The 16,517-nt window shown below is 42.4% G+C and overlaps 2 protein-coding genes across 3 annotated transcripts in view; one reads left to right on the plus strand and one right to left on the minus strand.

Annotated features, from left to right (window-relative positions):
• Window positions 1–3,660, plus strand: part of FAM181A (family with sequence similarity 181, member A) — a 4,456-nt gene extending 796 nt beyond the window's left edge. The window contains exon 2 of the mRNA XM_009895522.1: window positions 3,530–3,660. Coding sequence (XP_009893824.1) covers window positions 3,530–3,660 — 131 coding nt within the window. The remainder of the gene's footprint in view (window positions 1–3,529) is intronic.
• A 2,735-nt stretch (window positions 3,661–6,395) lies between these two features.
• ASB2 (ankyrin repeat and SOCS box containing 2) overlaps window positions 6,396–16,517 on the minus strand; it is a 24,026-nt gene continuing 13,904 nt past the window's right edge. For both annotated transcript variants that reach the window (XM_009895441.1, XM_009895433.1), the window contains 3 exons: window positions 11,314–11,875; window positions 7,274–7,427; window positions 6,396–6,532 (listed from right to left, as the gene is read on the minus strand). In XM_009895441.1, the coding sequence (XP_009893743.1) occupies window positions 6,396–6,532; window positions 7,274–7,427; window positions 11,314–11,875 (853 nt within the window). The remainder of the gene's footprint in view (window positions 6,533–7,273; window positions 7,428–11,313; window positions 11,876–16,517) is intronic.

The following is a 16,517-nucleotide window of genomic DNA, read 5'->3' on the forward strand; positions in this document are numbered from 1 at the left end:
ACGACAGCCCCTGAGAGTGAATGGAAACGGCCGGTTTGGCGCCGTGGAGTGGCGGGGGGAAGGATGCCAGCCATCGCACCCTCTTCCTTGTGGGTGGGCTGGAGCGCATTAGTAACTGTTGGGAAGGTACTCCAGGACGACTGGAGCTCCACTGTCTTCTCACTACACGGGTGTAAATCGGGAATAAGCCTTACGAAGCTGGTGGCACAGAGCGTGAGGCAAACCAGGGCTCTTTGATCAACGGGCATTGTCTGCGCTGCAGTGAGCGGGGCTGCCGGCCATTCACACCCCCACTTGTAACACCTAGGAGACCTCCTCCATGTGGGAACATCTTTCCGGGGTTGTCCTACGGCAGCAGCAGCGAAATGAAATGAATTAAACCCATTCAAAGAGTTTTTGTACTGTAAAGTAATTCCAGAGAAGTCAAGATATTCAGGTCACTTCCTTTTGCGTGCAAGAGACTGGAAGGACAGTATTTAATGTAGAAACCACTCTTGTGAATTGATTTAAGCTCTTCTTGTATGTAAATACTGAGAGAATTAAAAGAAAATATTAAGGGAAGAAAGAAGGTAATTTTATTTTGGTGATTCTGCAAATGCAGTCTGATTTTTTTTGCCCCACTGGGAAGACACAGGTTTGGTTTGCAACTGTTGGGTAGATATGAGGGTTGAAATCTCTGCCTATTCAGAGTGATGTAAATCAAAAGAAAATCCTCTGGGGCTGGGAAATTAGCTAGTGTTAATGAAAGCGGGATGAATTTCCGCATCCCAAGTTGTTCTGCATCAACAGAACAAATAAGAAATTGTACTAGTTGAATACAAAACCATAAAATATGATAGAAGAAAAAAGTATATAGAATAGCCTGCTTTGACTTCTGGCTCGCAGACATCTTTTATTTTGCCTGATTTTAAGATGTTATCACAAAACCTAGCTGCAAATGATTTTTCTGGTATTTTCCTATTAATTTACCACATTTGCGTTAGAAAGGTTAATAGTTTTGGGGTTTTTTTTTAAGTTAGATTTCTCTTAAACCCATTGAGAAAGTGATGTTAAGGCACAGAACGTGAGATCTGAAAGGTTTAATACTGCAGGCTTATGTATTTATTCGGTTATACTGGACTACATCACTGAGGTCAGAGAAGTGTATTGTGGAGGGAAAAGGCCCACAGAATGGACACCTGTGATCTCCCAGGGCCTGAACTTGCTCTAGCTGAAGCTAATGGGAACTTCTCCCGGGGTGCAATAAAAAGTGGCCTCGATCGGCTTGGTCTCTGGCTAGCGTAGCTCCATATGACTCTTGGTATCTCCATAAGGGGAAAAACAGGCAACACTTGTTTCAAGCGTATTGCAGTCAGGAAAAAAAAAAATCATCTTAAGCAGAGTGAGTATTATTTTTGGATCTTCTGATGGGGCTTGGTGTTCTATAACCAGTTTGCAACTTTTGTTACGATACGAACTACTCTCAGGCTATGAACGGCTCATTCTTTTCGCAAACCTCACAGTACCTCTCATCAATGTTTATTTTTATGGAAACAACTGCTGTAATGTGTTAGTGCAGCAGGCCAAAAGTAGACACGCACATGATTTTCATTGCTTTTCCCCTGCTACCAGCACTTAATGTATTTTTCAAGCTTGTATAGGCTACTCCTATAGGAGAGAGAGCAGGAAACGGCTTTGGTAGCACATACCTGCAACTACATGCAAGGTGCAAGGTGGTAAAGAGTTGATCTAAGGCTTAAAGACATCAGCTTAGCTCTTGGTCCAGAAATGAAGATATTAATATACTTAGCTGTCTTTTCCTTTTTGTCTTTTTGGAAAAAAAAAACAAAACATGAGGAGACTGTCCCTCTCCACGAAGAGACTAACAGAAACCAGAGGCGGTACTCCCATTTAAGTCAATGGGAGGAGAGCTATGGCTCTTAACTTGCAGAGCTGTTGGCAAGGAACTTTTTACATGGAAACAGGGGTGCTTTCTCATACTGATAGCTCTGCGTCACTGCTGTAATCCAGATGAAGCCAGATGCTGAACTCTGTCTGAGTGCTCTCAATGCAGAGCAACCTCCTTGGCTTTGGCCTGAGTTTCCATCTGGATGAACAGAGCAGGCCATGGCATGAACCACAGGTACTGCAGTAATCGCTGTGGACAAGTGTTCCTATTTGAGTTCAGAAAGGAAATTTGATAGTGCTGCATATCGCATCAGAATATGCATTTCTATCAAAATTAAAATACTTGGCCAAGTGGGTAGCCTCTGTAAAAATTTTATTTCTGAAGAAATCCAGAGAGAGAAAAGAGTTAAAATCAAGTTTCTACCTTTCGGGTATTAAATTCTTTGTTTTCTTTTTCTTCTTTTAAACTCTTTCTTATTTGAATGTATTTTGCCATACATTTTCTGTGTAGTAGAATGCCATGTTTTTAAGTTATGGAATTTCAGAGTTGGAAGGGACGTCTGGAGATCAGCTAGTCCAATGATGAAGGATTGAACCAGACTGTTCCAAATGACCTCCGACGCACAGATATTTATGCACTTACCCTCAGATTTAAACTGATGTTACTTTTTAAGATCCTTAAAATCCTTTGTGACATGGAACTTCCCTCCCCAGCTCAGGGCAGGTGGTGGCCCTTTGCTGGGGCTCTGAACTGGAGCAGCAGTGAAGTAAAACACAAATGAACAGAAGACAATTGTTAAGTATACTCGAAATCACTGAATGGGGATGTGTGAGACTTTCCAAAAGGTTTGCAAAGAATAGCAACTCCGTCTCCGCTCTAGCGATACTTACTGTTCTATCACCCCTGACAATAACATCAAAATTATTAATTTTTCAAGCTTGGATTGATTCAGATTTTCCTGACTATTTTGGTATTAGGTTTTTCAATGTTACTATTCAGGACAGCTGGTAGCCCTTCAGAATCCACTTGTTTATTCATACTTTGTTTGAAAGATGGAAACATAACATTCGAGAGTTGCTATTTACTACAACAATGCAAATTTAAACTGTTAAAATCACAATAGCTTTTATAAATAATGGGAAGGGAGAGGTAAATGAAAAAGCTTTCATACAAAATGAAATAAAAAATCAAAAAAGTGCACAAGAACATCAAGTGAATTGCACATGTTGCAGTAAAAAAAATACAGTAACCTGGTCGTGAAATATTCCTAGAATATTTCACATGAAGTCATCATCTCTGAAGGAGTCTATCTATCACACTCAGTAAAAACAAGCCACGTTACCTTGCACTAGAACTACTGATCTGCTTACAAAGCCTGGTTTGTTTGGGTTTTGGGGTATTTGTCTTTTCCCAGTAACTTCTAGACAGATGCATTAAATGCACATTGAATTTGTGCAGATTCAGTATTGCGCACAAAATATTGTGTCAATGACTGGAGTGGAGAGGTAGTGGGCTCCATTTCAGTGCAAATAAATGTAAACTGAGTGCATGAAGATTTGCTGTAAGGATCAAGCAGAAAGGACTTAATAACATTGTAATTACCAGATTCCCCTCTAATAGCCTCTTCTCTCCTCTCCTCAGTTCCCATGCACAGTGTGCCCTTATCCTTCCTGCAGTTGCGGTACATTCCCGTCAGACCAGTGCTCTCCAGCTCAGTGACTCCTGCTCAGGACAGATGGTTGAAAGCAACCAAGACATGGGTCTCCCAATAGAGACAAAGGTCTCTTGGTTGAAAGAAGAAATGGAATTTCTATATTTGCTCCGCTCAAACCCAGTTTCAACTTCTCCAGGGGCATAAAACGAAATTGCAACTCATGAGATTTGCATACATAACAGTGTCAGCTTAGGGGAAATTCCCAGTTTGGGTTAGCTTATGAAATCCCACTCCTGTGCTTATACATGCAGTTGGTGATGGTGAATCCTTCTTCTCAGCCGGTGTTCTCCAGGGCTGTCACTGCATGCTAAACAAGCACTTAAGTAAATGGTTTCCACCAAATAGTGTCTCTATCCATTACCCTCTATGACTCTGCTCTGCTACGCTGATTTAATTTCAAGGAATTTTCTTCTGATTTATATCAATATGAGTAAGACCCAGACCTTTGCTGCTCAGGCCCATAAACTGAGAGATGCACAAACTCCACAGGTGATTTTCTATCTCTCAAGCTGTTGCTTATCAATACAGGGCCTTTGCTGGCAAAACTGGTCTAAATATTTCCTGTTCCCCATCCCTTTCCCTCCACCCAGTATTTTTCCAACCTGAAAAAATTCCCTGTTTAATCTGTAGGAGACGAGGGGCTAGATCCTAAACTGGTAGTAATGGAAGTCACTGGATGAAATTTCAGCAGTGGAGGAATCTCATCTGACTTTCCAAAGCTTTGCAAGAAGATCGCTGTTCAGTGTGAATTGAAACTCTCTTGGTTTTTCAACTTCTTTTGCATTTGGGAAGGGGACAGCTATGGACAGAGTGTCTGTAGATGTAACCAATTCTGCTCACATCCTCTCCCACAAATGCTGAGTGTATTTCACAGAAAACAACCACAGAATCCAAACTTGTGTGCCCAGACAGACTTGTATGTGTGCAACACACTTTTAGTCCTGTGTTAAGGTATAAAACTCCACACAAATAAAACTCGGTGCAATGCATTTTCCCTACTTAGATTTCTATGTGATACCATAGATGGTATGCAGGCCGACAAACAAAACTAGATCCGTCAGGTCTCTGGTGGAGAATCCAAACAAACCATGGCGCACAGCTCCTTTGTCACCTAAGGTAAGAACGAGTGTGCTTCTAGCATAAGATCTGCAAAGACGTCGTTCCAAAATTAAACTCTTCCATCCTTATTTAGGTGCCTAGTCAGGAATGAGGGGCTCACCAAATCAGTGGTTCAGCAAGTCACACCTGTCAACTGAGCTGTAGTCACTGCCAATAACTGTTCATGGGGTCCTCGGCCTCCCCAGCTGTGAGGGAATGTGACTTGTTAAAAACTTCAATAAAAGAATTTCACGGACAATTATAGTGGTTCAGCTGATAGATGGTAACTTGTTAAACTGCCATAAATCAGTTGTGGATCTGAGCTGTAAATAGGTGACCTAATTTTCAAAGAAGCTGAGATAATAACTTTCATCTGTGTCAAAGAGAGCTAATAGACACTTGAAACTTCCAAAGGCAGGAAATTCAGGACTAAATCCTAAGACTTTTATTCTGCTTCAGTAGTATCGGACACCAAATGTGGTTCCCATTGGCTTAAGTGGAACTACACCTGGTGCGAGCAATGTGGCTTTGTTTAGGCACCTGAATAAGGATTTGGAAGCCTAATTCTGGGTATTCGTTTTCATAAATCTTAAAGTCTGACTTTAATCATTTTGAAATAATCTCTCTTTTCTTCCCGTGATGGTATTGTTATAGCCACAGAGGTCCAAGGAGGTAAGAGAGGCTGGGTTTTGCGGGGACAAGATCTTCTAGGGAAGGAACAGATAAAGTTGGTTTAACAATGTTGCTTCTCCCCATGTACCTTGCCTTTCTCCTTCCATTAGTTTCTGTTCCTGCTCCTCTATGGCATTGTTCTGTTCTGACACTAGCTTCATGGCAGAGTAAAGCTACTGTTTGCAGTGCAGCTACTTCTAATTTACACCAAAAGCAAAAAAAAAAAAAAAAGAAAAGGAGCTCAGAGTTGCTTTCAAATCCCCAGTCTAGGAAATTCTCTCAAGAATTTCACCTACTTCTTATTGCAAATGTAATACAAAATGAACTGTATTCACTATGTGCAAATACAATTCTTACATCCTTCTTAAATAAACCTTTCCTTGACTTTTAAAGGAATCGGCATTTCTGCATTTTAGTCTATTAAAAAGTTCTGATATTTGAATGTTCAGAAATCAAGTACTCTACTCAAGAAGAAAGGTCCAAAAAAAACGAAAGTAAAAGTGTTAGCAAGATGGTGTCAAAGTATCAGAGAATTAGCAACCAGCACACTTAGCAGAAATCCAAACAGCAGAATCGAAACTAAAATAAAAATCTCAGTCAGTGAAGGAAAGGTGATTGTTTTCCCAAATATGTGGACTCTTGAAAATTTCTGAATTGTGATCACAGCAAGGATGCTAAGCTCCACCCCAACCCCAGGATACCTTTGAATTCCTCCCTGGTACTTGTTTCGGCACTACTCATTTTTCAGTGTCGGCTTTCATTTCTTGTTCTTTGCAGACCAAGCTCTGAGGTGAATCATAAGTGTTAACTCTTGGAAAACCTAACAACAGTCCTAGGTTTAGCTCTCTGTCTCCTCCGTTTTCTTCTCATTCGTGCTTCAGAAGCATATTTCTCCTAGATTAGTCATTGGAGGGCGCTTTGCCAGCAGCAATTCCTCCCTACCATGCACGATGTGCGCCCTCGCCGTGCTGATGACGCTGGGTGCCATGCTGGGAAGTCGCTGCGTGTCCAGTGTGCCTGGGGTCACTGTGTGTAATCATGCTGTAAGTATCGAATCAGCCTGTCCGGGAGAGGCAAGGTGTCAAGAAGTTTAATGCGGTTTCTTCCAACCAAGCTTCGGACCTTGATGCGGCAAAGGTGGGAAAGAGGTCGTGGGGGTTCTGAAAGACAGGCAGATCAGAAAAATGAGCGGAACAGGTCTAAATTTGAGAGGGACAGCTTCTCCTTGGCAGAAGGAGGAATGAAAAAATGGAATGAAAGGAGGAATGAAAAAATCCCTCTGTAATGGAGGGATGGCGCATCTGGCATTGGTGGCAGCTCATCTGTTCTGAGGCATGACACAGGGAAGGAAGCGGGGCTGGGGTATGGGGTGCTGTATCCCATCTCAGCCTTCTAGAACAATTTATACAGGCTGCTTCACAGTAGTCAGTCTTCCCACTAAAAAGAAATGTAATATGTACCACATTTAGCTTGGTGCCAGAAAACTAATTCTGATAATGTCTGTGAAAGACTTTGGATCCTGAAGGAAAGGATGTTTAAGAGAGCAGACGATTATTCAAGGCTTTAAAGGCCACTGGTGCCTGCTGGGCTGCTGTGGAGATGGTCACGCTGCCCACACACCCTGATCTGACTGCATTCCGGGTGCAGCCAACTTGGGCCTTCCTGTACCGGCAATGCTCATTCCCTGAGGATCAGGTCCACAGATGCTCTACATTTAACATCACGGAGTCAGTGACACCCCAGCAATTTCTTGTGCCTCATATCTGCTGCAAAATGTAATTCAGTCGCGGTAGGGAAATCCTACCACCTTTAAGGGGTGAATACTAAGGGGAGATGGTGACTGAGGTTTTGAATTCAATAGTGGGACTATTTGTGCCAGATTCTCTCCTGGGTGACCATACCTGCTTTTTCTTTAATGACAGCCCAGTCCTCATAGCTGTCGATATGCTCCTTGAGCCGGGAACAGAGCTGCACGTTGCCCACATAATCCAGGAGAACATCGATGATCGGCCCGGCCCAGCGACTCATCTCGGGAGTAGACACCATTTCACAAAACTTCAAGGAAAAACAGATTGACTACAGTCAGTGAGACATGAATGCACCTGTGGAAACTGCAAGGATGGAAACAGCCCTGACTGCATTGGGGTTCTCACCCTTCTAGCAGCTGTGACAGCAGTTACCAGTTTCTCCTCGGAAAACTTCAACTAAAGCCTTTTTTTTTTTTTTTTTTTTTTTTACAACTGGGGGCAGAATCCCCTCATTACAACAACAGGTGGACGCAAAACCCTGGTGGAGGCTTAGTTCTGGAGCATGGAAAGAATGTTGAATTGTTTACAGGGTCCAAAGGTCTTACTTCCACAGAAACGGGAGGGCAGAGGGGTGCTCACAGCTTTGCCCCCAGCTAATAAGGGAGCTGCTGAAAGATCCACGCAGCCCAGGGCTCTGTGACCCGGCATGCTGGGTCCCTTTCCCTTCTTGGGAGGGGTTCTGTAGGGCAACTGTGAACAAAGGAGGCCTAGTGAAAGAGGGACATCTGGCAGAGCACAGCACCTCCTTCTTCTGGTGAACCCATTGGTATCTGCAGCTTTTGGGAACCAAACGCCTCACTAGAAACAAGTCTGGGGAAAGCTCCGCAGAGGTGAATCCCACACAGTTTCACTCATCGGTGGGAGAACTATCCCAGGCCTAACACAGAGCAGAGGTCTGTATTAGAGGATCCTTACTCAGTCATGGATCGGGCATATCTTCTGTTGCCCCCAGTGTGAGCTGCAGAGTACTCAGAGCTGTTGCATGGAGGGCTGCTTATGGAGATACTGAAGAACAGACTTAAGGACCTGACTTTAAGCAGTCTCATTTCAAAAAAGTAGTGATTTCTTTTTCCACTTTAATCTAAATATGCATATTATACCAGACAGCTTCATCTGTCTGTGTTAGGGAGCTGCATATGATGAAGATATCTATGGACTTATCTGCATGTGAGCAGTCAGAAAATTTAAGATGAATTAAATCACGCTGTGTGGGTAAGAACTAAGGCACGCAGCCAAACCCAATTGAATGATGGTGGCTTAAGCACCATCCATCAGCTTAGTCACTGAGACTGTCTGCAGGCACCCTCCAAGCCCACCCCAAATGTGAAAGATAATACACCAGCTTAAACCTCTTTCCGTTTAAGCTCCTGTAACTAGATCACATTCGATTATACATGCATGAGCCCTAACTCAAAATGCATTAAACTCTTATGTGGTTACTTTTATTCAGAAATAAAATTATATTAGCTTACCTAGGAAAGAATAAAGCTTCAGAAAATTATAAGGTGAGAGCATTCACAGAGGTGTTTACTAGTCTTCTGACTTTTTTTTTCACTATCACTATCGCAAATTTTTTTTCAGATCGCAATCTAATATTTCCCAGGGAAATTAGATACAGTAATGTTGGGAGGATCGCAATGGATACCCCTCAGTTTCCTACCTGGAAGTTCATTTTAGTATATCTGTCTGTCCTTCTCCAGCCCATATGCCACTGCTATGCAGTTACCCACAGGACATGCAAACTGGGGATCTGCACTATCACCTCCAAGCAGTAACTCCACTTTGTCAGAGTTTAAATGAGGACACATGCGTTGAGCAATAAAACACTGGATCTTACTGCTGTCCTCTTCTTGTCTCCGCCAGAGACCTTGCCTGCCTTTTTGTCTCTTCCCTATTCACAACCTCAGCCTACCAAACTGTTTGCTGGAAAAAAAAAAAAAAAAAGTTCCAAAACAAGTTGTAGGAAAAGAAACACAGCAAAACGGAGCAAAAATAATGCAAACCTGCAACTACAGGCAATAGGATTGACTCAGGGGCAAAGTGACCCTGAGCCTGCAGCCTTGGTGAGCCCCTGAATGCCCTCTCGCGGCAGTAGGTTACTTCACTCCCCACATTCACAGTTTTGACACTGCGATTCTGGAAATGTAGAGTGAGACAGAAACCATTTTTCTGCCTTCACTTTCTCCAGGACACATTAACTTAGTAGCAACAGTAATGATTTATAGTTATGCATTTTTCAAATCCACTTCCAGTAGCTCATAGTCTTTACTGTATAAAGACTAATCATTCAGATTTATTATCCTTACATCATCTTATACAGGAAAATAAAAAATGCACATCTTTTGTGTGGAGAAGGCTATAGTTTCATAAGATGCTCTATATTTCAGAATATAAATTGTATCACAACTATACCATGAAGCTACACCATGCAAACTTTACTTTCATTAGCCAAATTTCTAGCAGTAAGAAGCAAATTTAAAATAATATTTGAGGGAAGGTATTGTTTTTTTCTCTGTATGCATTTGTCCCTCACTGGTCACTCACTAGGCACAGATATAATTTTACACAGCTTTTGCTACCTCTGCCTCATGTGGTCTGACCTTTGAGGTGATGACTCTGTTTGTGAGTGACCTAATATTTTGTCAGGCACTAAAAGTAGTTTTAGGTGAGATCCAGAGGGAAATAATGTGCTTAAATAAATCAAAACAGAACTGGTTTTGAGTGGCCAAGATATCATAGAGGGCTACAGACAAACCTTCTCTCCTTGCCTTGAAATTCTAGCCCTCTATTCATTCTATGTGCTACCATATCATGATTGTCTATATCATAAAGATGATATATTTTATTAATTTTTTTCTTTGGAAAAAATGTGGTGTCCTGGAGCATTATTGTTGTGACAAACACTCTCAAAGAGAATACAGCTCTGTTTGGGGTAAGAGATTATTGTGATGGACACTTACAATCCTCTTTCTAAGATTTCTTTTTGTTTGCCAGAGATGTTACTGGAGAGTAAAGTCTTTTTTGGAAGACAGGACTGACAAAAAGGTCAAGATTTCCTAGTATCTTTTAATGTTTTCCTTTATTCTTTCCACCACCCAGGAGCATTTATTGGTGACCATCTCTTTGGGATAAATGACACTTTCTTCTGAATCCATTAAAGCTACACTTAAACTAGATAGAAGCTGATTTATTTCTTCCCTGATTTGTTGCAAAATAGAAAGACTGCTGTGCTGGGATTTCTTTGTTGTGTTGCATGTTGAGGGACAGCAAATTTTGATTGGAGGGTCAGATTTTGTTTGAGATATATTGGAAGGAATCAACATACAGAGATCAGGAAAAAAAAAAAAAAAGTGTAATCTGAGATTCTGCAAAGTCCTTTAAGGGATTGAGAGTCCAATTCCAGCCCAATGGAAGCTGAGCTCAGCTGCGCTTTGGAAAGGAATGCAAAGATACACATGTAAAATGTGGATATCTAAAATCTGTAAGTTGCTTTGAAAATATGAAATCATGCATCTAAATCTTCTAATCTCTTTTGAAAACTTCAAATATAATGGACAGTCATATAGCTAATATAACAATTTACACTCTCTCTCCACGGGTCCTTATCCAGTAGACTCGGAAATTGCAACTATTTACATTCACTACTTTACCCTCATAAAATGAAGCACTAGACAATTTTAATTTAACCAGGAGCTTAAATTCTGTATCAGACAAAACAAATCTTACAGGGCAAATAAAGCAAGCAGGATTCTACAGTCCATATGCTACTGCCCATATGCTACCGACCATATGACACTGCCTGTCAAGAAAACATGCTTCACTCCTGGCACCTCAGGTCCAGAGGAAAAGAATATTGCAGATCTGATGGCCAAGCTGCCAAGATGGCTATAATTCACTGCAAATTCAAGCTAGGGCCACAGCGACTGTTGCCTACCCTCCTGCTGTCATTGAACACTGACTTGGAACATTCACATACTCGTATTGAGCCTTTTTTTTTTTTTTCTGTAAATAAAGTAGGAATAAAGGTATCTTCTCTCACAGGAAAGTTGGGAGAAGAAATATGTTACAGTTGTCAAGATACATACATATGACAGGTCCTCAGAAGTACTTTAGGTAGACTAGGCGGTGCTTACCTGTACTATGGTTGGCTCCTTGGACAGCTGAGGATCATTAAGTCTGTCCCGTCTGTAATTTAATGCAGGGTGTGGGCCATTTCCATACTGACAGTCAAAACAGGAACCTGCATCACAGCCCAGATCAAGGAGATACTTCAGCACGGAAAGGTACTTCATAGAAAACATGATGGTAGCTGGAAATGTGGTGGGATGGCTTGATATATAGGCATCAATGTTTGCTCCATGGTCAAGGAGCAGTTTCATGGTCTTTAGGCAGCCATGGCGGATGGAGATGAGTAATGGGTTAATGAGGTCGACGTTGGGGTTGGCTCCAGCTTGGAGCAGGAGCTCTGTGGCATAGATGTTGTTGTTAAAAACAGCAAAATAAAGAGGAGTGGTGCGTCTGTCCTCATAAAGGCAGGACCTTTCGTTGGAGAGGGCAGTGTTGACATCGTAGCCAGCATCGATCAGTTCTTCCAAGATGTCATCATTGTTGCGTTCAGCCGCTAAGTGCAGGGGGCTGATGCCACTACGCTTGACACGTGTGCGGCTGGTCACAGGGATCAGCATGGAGACAATCCTGCCAGGTGGAGAGTCAGTGAACAGCAATGAGCTCTAGGGGACCTAGGGGATCTACAAACATACAGCAAATCGTAGCTGTATGGTTGTAACCATAGAGAGAGTCTGCTAACTTGGGCACAGGAATAACTATCTCTGAGATAAACCAGGGTGTGAACTTGAAACCTGTCCAACAGCTCCCTGTGCTCCTGCCTTGCCAAAAATGTGAATTGTGTGTCTTCTGTCATGGAGGAACCAGTTTTTTTTTTTAAATTATCACCCAGTTTCTATGAGGTAATGGCAGCTACAAGGGTGGTTACGATGGAAGAGATGATGAGCTGGCACCTGACCTACCCTGTTGTAACTTCTCTTAGGTGCCATAGCCCAAATGGCAGACACCCAGCCAGGATCTCCCAGAAGCTCTGCACCTTCATCATGACACTGTGGGTAGGACTGGAGGAACAGGTGCATGGCCTGAGGTGCCAGCAGAGAGGCTGTATCTCCCCACCTCCATTGGGATTGCTTTATTGCTCAGCAGAGAAGGGTGCAAGCAGAAGGTAGCTTTGTGGGTCATAACCACAGCAAGAGGCTTGAGACCAGAAAAGGGGTGAAACCAAACCTTCCTCTGCAGGACAGAGCTAGGATAAACTACATATTTGGGTCCCAGGCCTCCCCGCCAAATTTTACAATTCAGATATTACCCTGGATTGATCCCCATCCTGGAGGCCCTCACTGTGTGGCTTTTGGCTGTAACAAATCCATAGGGCTATCAACATCCATTCCAGATCATGGGGAGCCAAAAAGACAATTAGGGAAAGGGAGAAAATGAAATAAAAATATTTTCCAGACTGGTTTCTATGCCTTAGCCCAAGGAGAGAAAATGTACAGCCAAGTCCTAAACCCCAGTAATCAGGGATTGCTATTGGAAAGTGTGATGCGGCCTTAAACACAGCAACATAAATCAATCAAGCTGCTCTCATTATGTAATGTGACGTTCAAATATATGATGTACAGGGGCCCTGCAGTCACAAATCTGGAATCATTTTGGTATCTTCACAGGTGTCATTGGAGCTGCATGACCAGCCCCGTGGGTTAAACCTTCATTTCCCACTCATAAAGTTGGGTGGTTTAGCCAAGGCACTGGGTTGATTCTCTAAATACAGACAAGTCACCTTAAGCTACTTCCAGAAAGAGCCTAGGGACCATCCAACCTCAGTCTGCCTACTTACTGTCTCAGGAGTTGCCCATGCTCCCCATATAATGCCTGTGGAGAGAGGGATATCTGAAAAGGAACTTGTGGGAGCCAACAAGCTAAGCACACCTTCTCCTCCTTTTCTTCCTCCCATACAGACTTATCTATCTAGCAGTCAACAGCTCTTCTAACACACAAACATTCAAAGCTTGGTTTCCTACCGTGTAGCGTGTCTCCTTTAAAACGCTGCATATCTTCAGCTTGACTGTGATGGCTGGTCCCAACAATGGGCCCTCAAACATATATTTACATAATGAACTAAGCCAAATATAAGCACTAGTCTCAGGAAAACCTTTGTCTGTGATGCACGGAATGATCCTGTGAAAGACTGAGACTCCAACGCTCCCAGGAGCCGAAATAAGAGTTGAAGATGCATAACACTTTACAGGATTATGTTCCTATTTACATAATGGACTGTTGATGTCTCCAAGTTACTTCTACATCTCATTTTTAAACAAAAAGACTTTTTAAATTACGTAAATATCTTGGGAAATTAAGCACGGGGTTATTTTTCTCCAAGCAGCCTCACTAATCTTCCAGTGCTGTAACGCTCACCAGAGAGCAGGAGGTTTGGGTGCTGGTGAGCTGGCAACTTCCCACTGTTAGCAAATGTTCTGTAAGAGCCATAATAACAAAAAGGGCACAGAGCACTGCGAGGACACCATGCCAAGTGCCAGCATTAGTCATCCCATGATCAACTGTTTTGAAGATTTAAGGGTCTGTTTTGTTCCTTCCCTCCAGCCTATGTGCTTCAGCCAGCTCTTCACATCTGAGTTAAAGAGCCACTGTGTCATTTCTGTCTGCAAGGAGGACCTGAACCTCACCGCAGGGGTGCCACACTGAGGCTCTGCATCCCAACGCTGCAATGTCCCAGACCTCAGTACGCTCCCTGTACCCTACGTTTATTTTGAGAGGAAAAGGAGGAAGCATCAAATTTGTATCAGAGTTTAATTTTGCAGCTTGAACCTGTCTCTCCTCCTCGTCCTCCAAAGTGGGTTGATTCAGTAACATGGCATCACTGCCTCTACAGTCTTTCCTATCTGCCTAGAGGGAGAAGGCAGCTCAAGTGAAGGCAGCCAAGGCCAGACAAGCCAGAACATATCCCACATCAGTCACAGAGCTGAGCTTCATGTACAGTTTTGAAACAGTGCTGAGTTTCCCCTTACACCCGATACCTGCTGCTGTGATTGCTATTTGTTAGAAATTGTATGGAGGAGGAGGCAGAGCATCCTTAGCATGAGTGTGCTGAGAGTTGAATGACTTGTATTTACTTAATAAATCTGCTCACACTTCGCAAAGTCTTCTCTTCTCAGCATCTCTGTTCAGAGGGGGAAGGAGTTAAATGACTGCTTGCAATTGTCCTACAGCTGATGAGATGACCCTTATGAATTTCAGGTCAGTATTGACAAGGTGTCATTTAAAATAAACAAACACCAAGCAACAAGAGTTGACAGTTGAGCCTTGGGACAACATTCTTGGCTTTTTGATGGTAGGGAGCCTTCGTGCTCTGGCAAAAAGTTGAAGCGTGGAATTCCTGCAGAATTACGTATTAAATCTGCAGGAATACAAAGAGAGGTCACCGTGAAGGGTGTTATTTTACTGAATACCAAAGGAATTAAGAATGGTCAGCCAATTGGGCTAAAGTTTTGTCATTTAGATAAATATTTATAAGAGAAGATCTTTTTCTTTTTTCTTTCTTTTGCACTTAGTTTGCAGCGGTTGAGCACAAAAAATCTGTGCTCAGTCTTTTACAAGTGAAGGGACTCAGCATTTGGGCTGAATTCTGGTCTTATTTATGCTGCTGGTTGTTGGGAATAATAGATGTGAGATTGAATCAGGCCCTTTCTTTCATAACATGGGGGTGGACTCAAGTTGCAGAGTTCCCATGTAAATTACCTTTCAGGTCGGGGTGTGGAACTACTGAGGAGAGGAAAAGATTCAGAGAGCTGGTCCAGACTCTAGATGCAAACTGGATTCAGATCAACTTACTGCACTTTCAGATGAACTTTTTTAAAAGTGAGCAACTGGAGCTGCGTTCTGTCTCTGGCACATTTCTCATCTAAAAAGTGTTTGTTTTCAAGAAAATGTCTTTGTAACTCAAACCTCAGAGAAAATTCTGAATCATACTTGCGTTAGTCTACACAGGGTATTCAGGTACATGCCCTAAGCATATAGATCCATTACATAAACTCACACTGGGCTGCCCTCTGGAATACACAGCTTGCACAAAGAAGCAGGCCTACTCCAACGACAGAAAATGAATAACCTATCAAAGTGATTTGAGAAGCTTAATTGGGATTCCCAAGCAGACCCAAGCACTAGGATAAAAGATGCTATGGGAAGGTGTAGTGCTGTCAAGTTTTCATTCCTCAGACATTGTGAAATACGTAAGAATCTGCTCTAGCAGTTGTTTGCAAGGACAGCTTTGCTGTCCAGAAACAGTCTTTGCAGTTGTATATACTCTCTCCTTTGATTATTGCTGGGATTTTGATAGAAACTGTGATACTTTTAGAAAAGTCCACTACAGTCACTGCAAGTTGTGGCTGTGTTTTGCAAAAATAACTGTAGGCCACTGGCCCTTGCAGCAGCAAGCTAAAACTTGCCCTGGGATCAGAAGAAAATGCTAAGAACTTTAGGCTCAGAAGCATGCCAGATCTTGAAAGAGCTAGGTAAACACTATTTACATGACAGTACAACAATCCCATCCCTTAACAGCATCTTCTAAGTTGATATCCTTTATCACAGGCTTCGTAGAGTTTCTCCCCCACCCCTATAAACACCTCTACTTCAGAGGACTGGTAAATCTACCGGATTCCTGGTTATTTTTTTCCATTAGTTACTTTTCCCACTGTTTAAAGAACGTGCTCAGCTCTATTCCGAGCACATTTCATTTCAGAAACAAACCACGGGATCTTTTTATGTTGTTGTCTGTTACATTTAGGAGTCATTTAATCACTCACTAATAAAGTATATTTTTCAGACCGTGAGTAATTCTTGTACTTCTTTTCTGAAGCCTTTCCAATTTCCTGAAAGGTTTCGGAAAGGGAAGATACCAGAACTGGACACCATCTTCTAGGAACAATCTTACTAATGCCCTAGAGATTCACTTAACCGCTTTCTGCTGTCAGCATCTGAATTATTGACAATAAAACCTGAGCACACCAGAGATGAGTGCAGCACGTTCTGCTTGTGCAGAAGAATCACAGTGGGCTCATGTAGAAAAATGATCACAAACTATAATAGCTATTGAGGACTAACCCCCACACACTTCCACCCCCCAATGCTTTTTTATTCCATCTCGAGCAAATTTTGCGGAGCTCAGTTTAATCCACTTCCAAGATACGTGAGGTTATTTAGCTGTAGTAGGTGATATCTTGGCAAAGCTAAAGGAATCTTGTGCCCCACATTCCTG

The sequence above is a fragment of the Charadrius vociferus genome, unplaced genomic scaffold (assembly GCF_000708025.1).
Source record: "Charadrius vociferus isolate BGI_N301 unplaced genomic scaffold, ASM70802v2 scaffold140, whole genome shotgun sequence".
Taxonomy (NCBI): Eukaryota; Metazoa; Chordata; class Aves; order Charadriiformes; family Charadriidae; genus Charadrius; species Charadrius vociferus.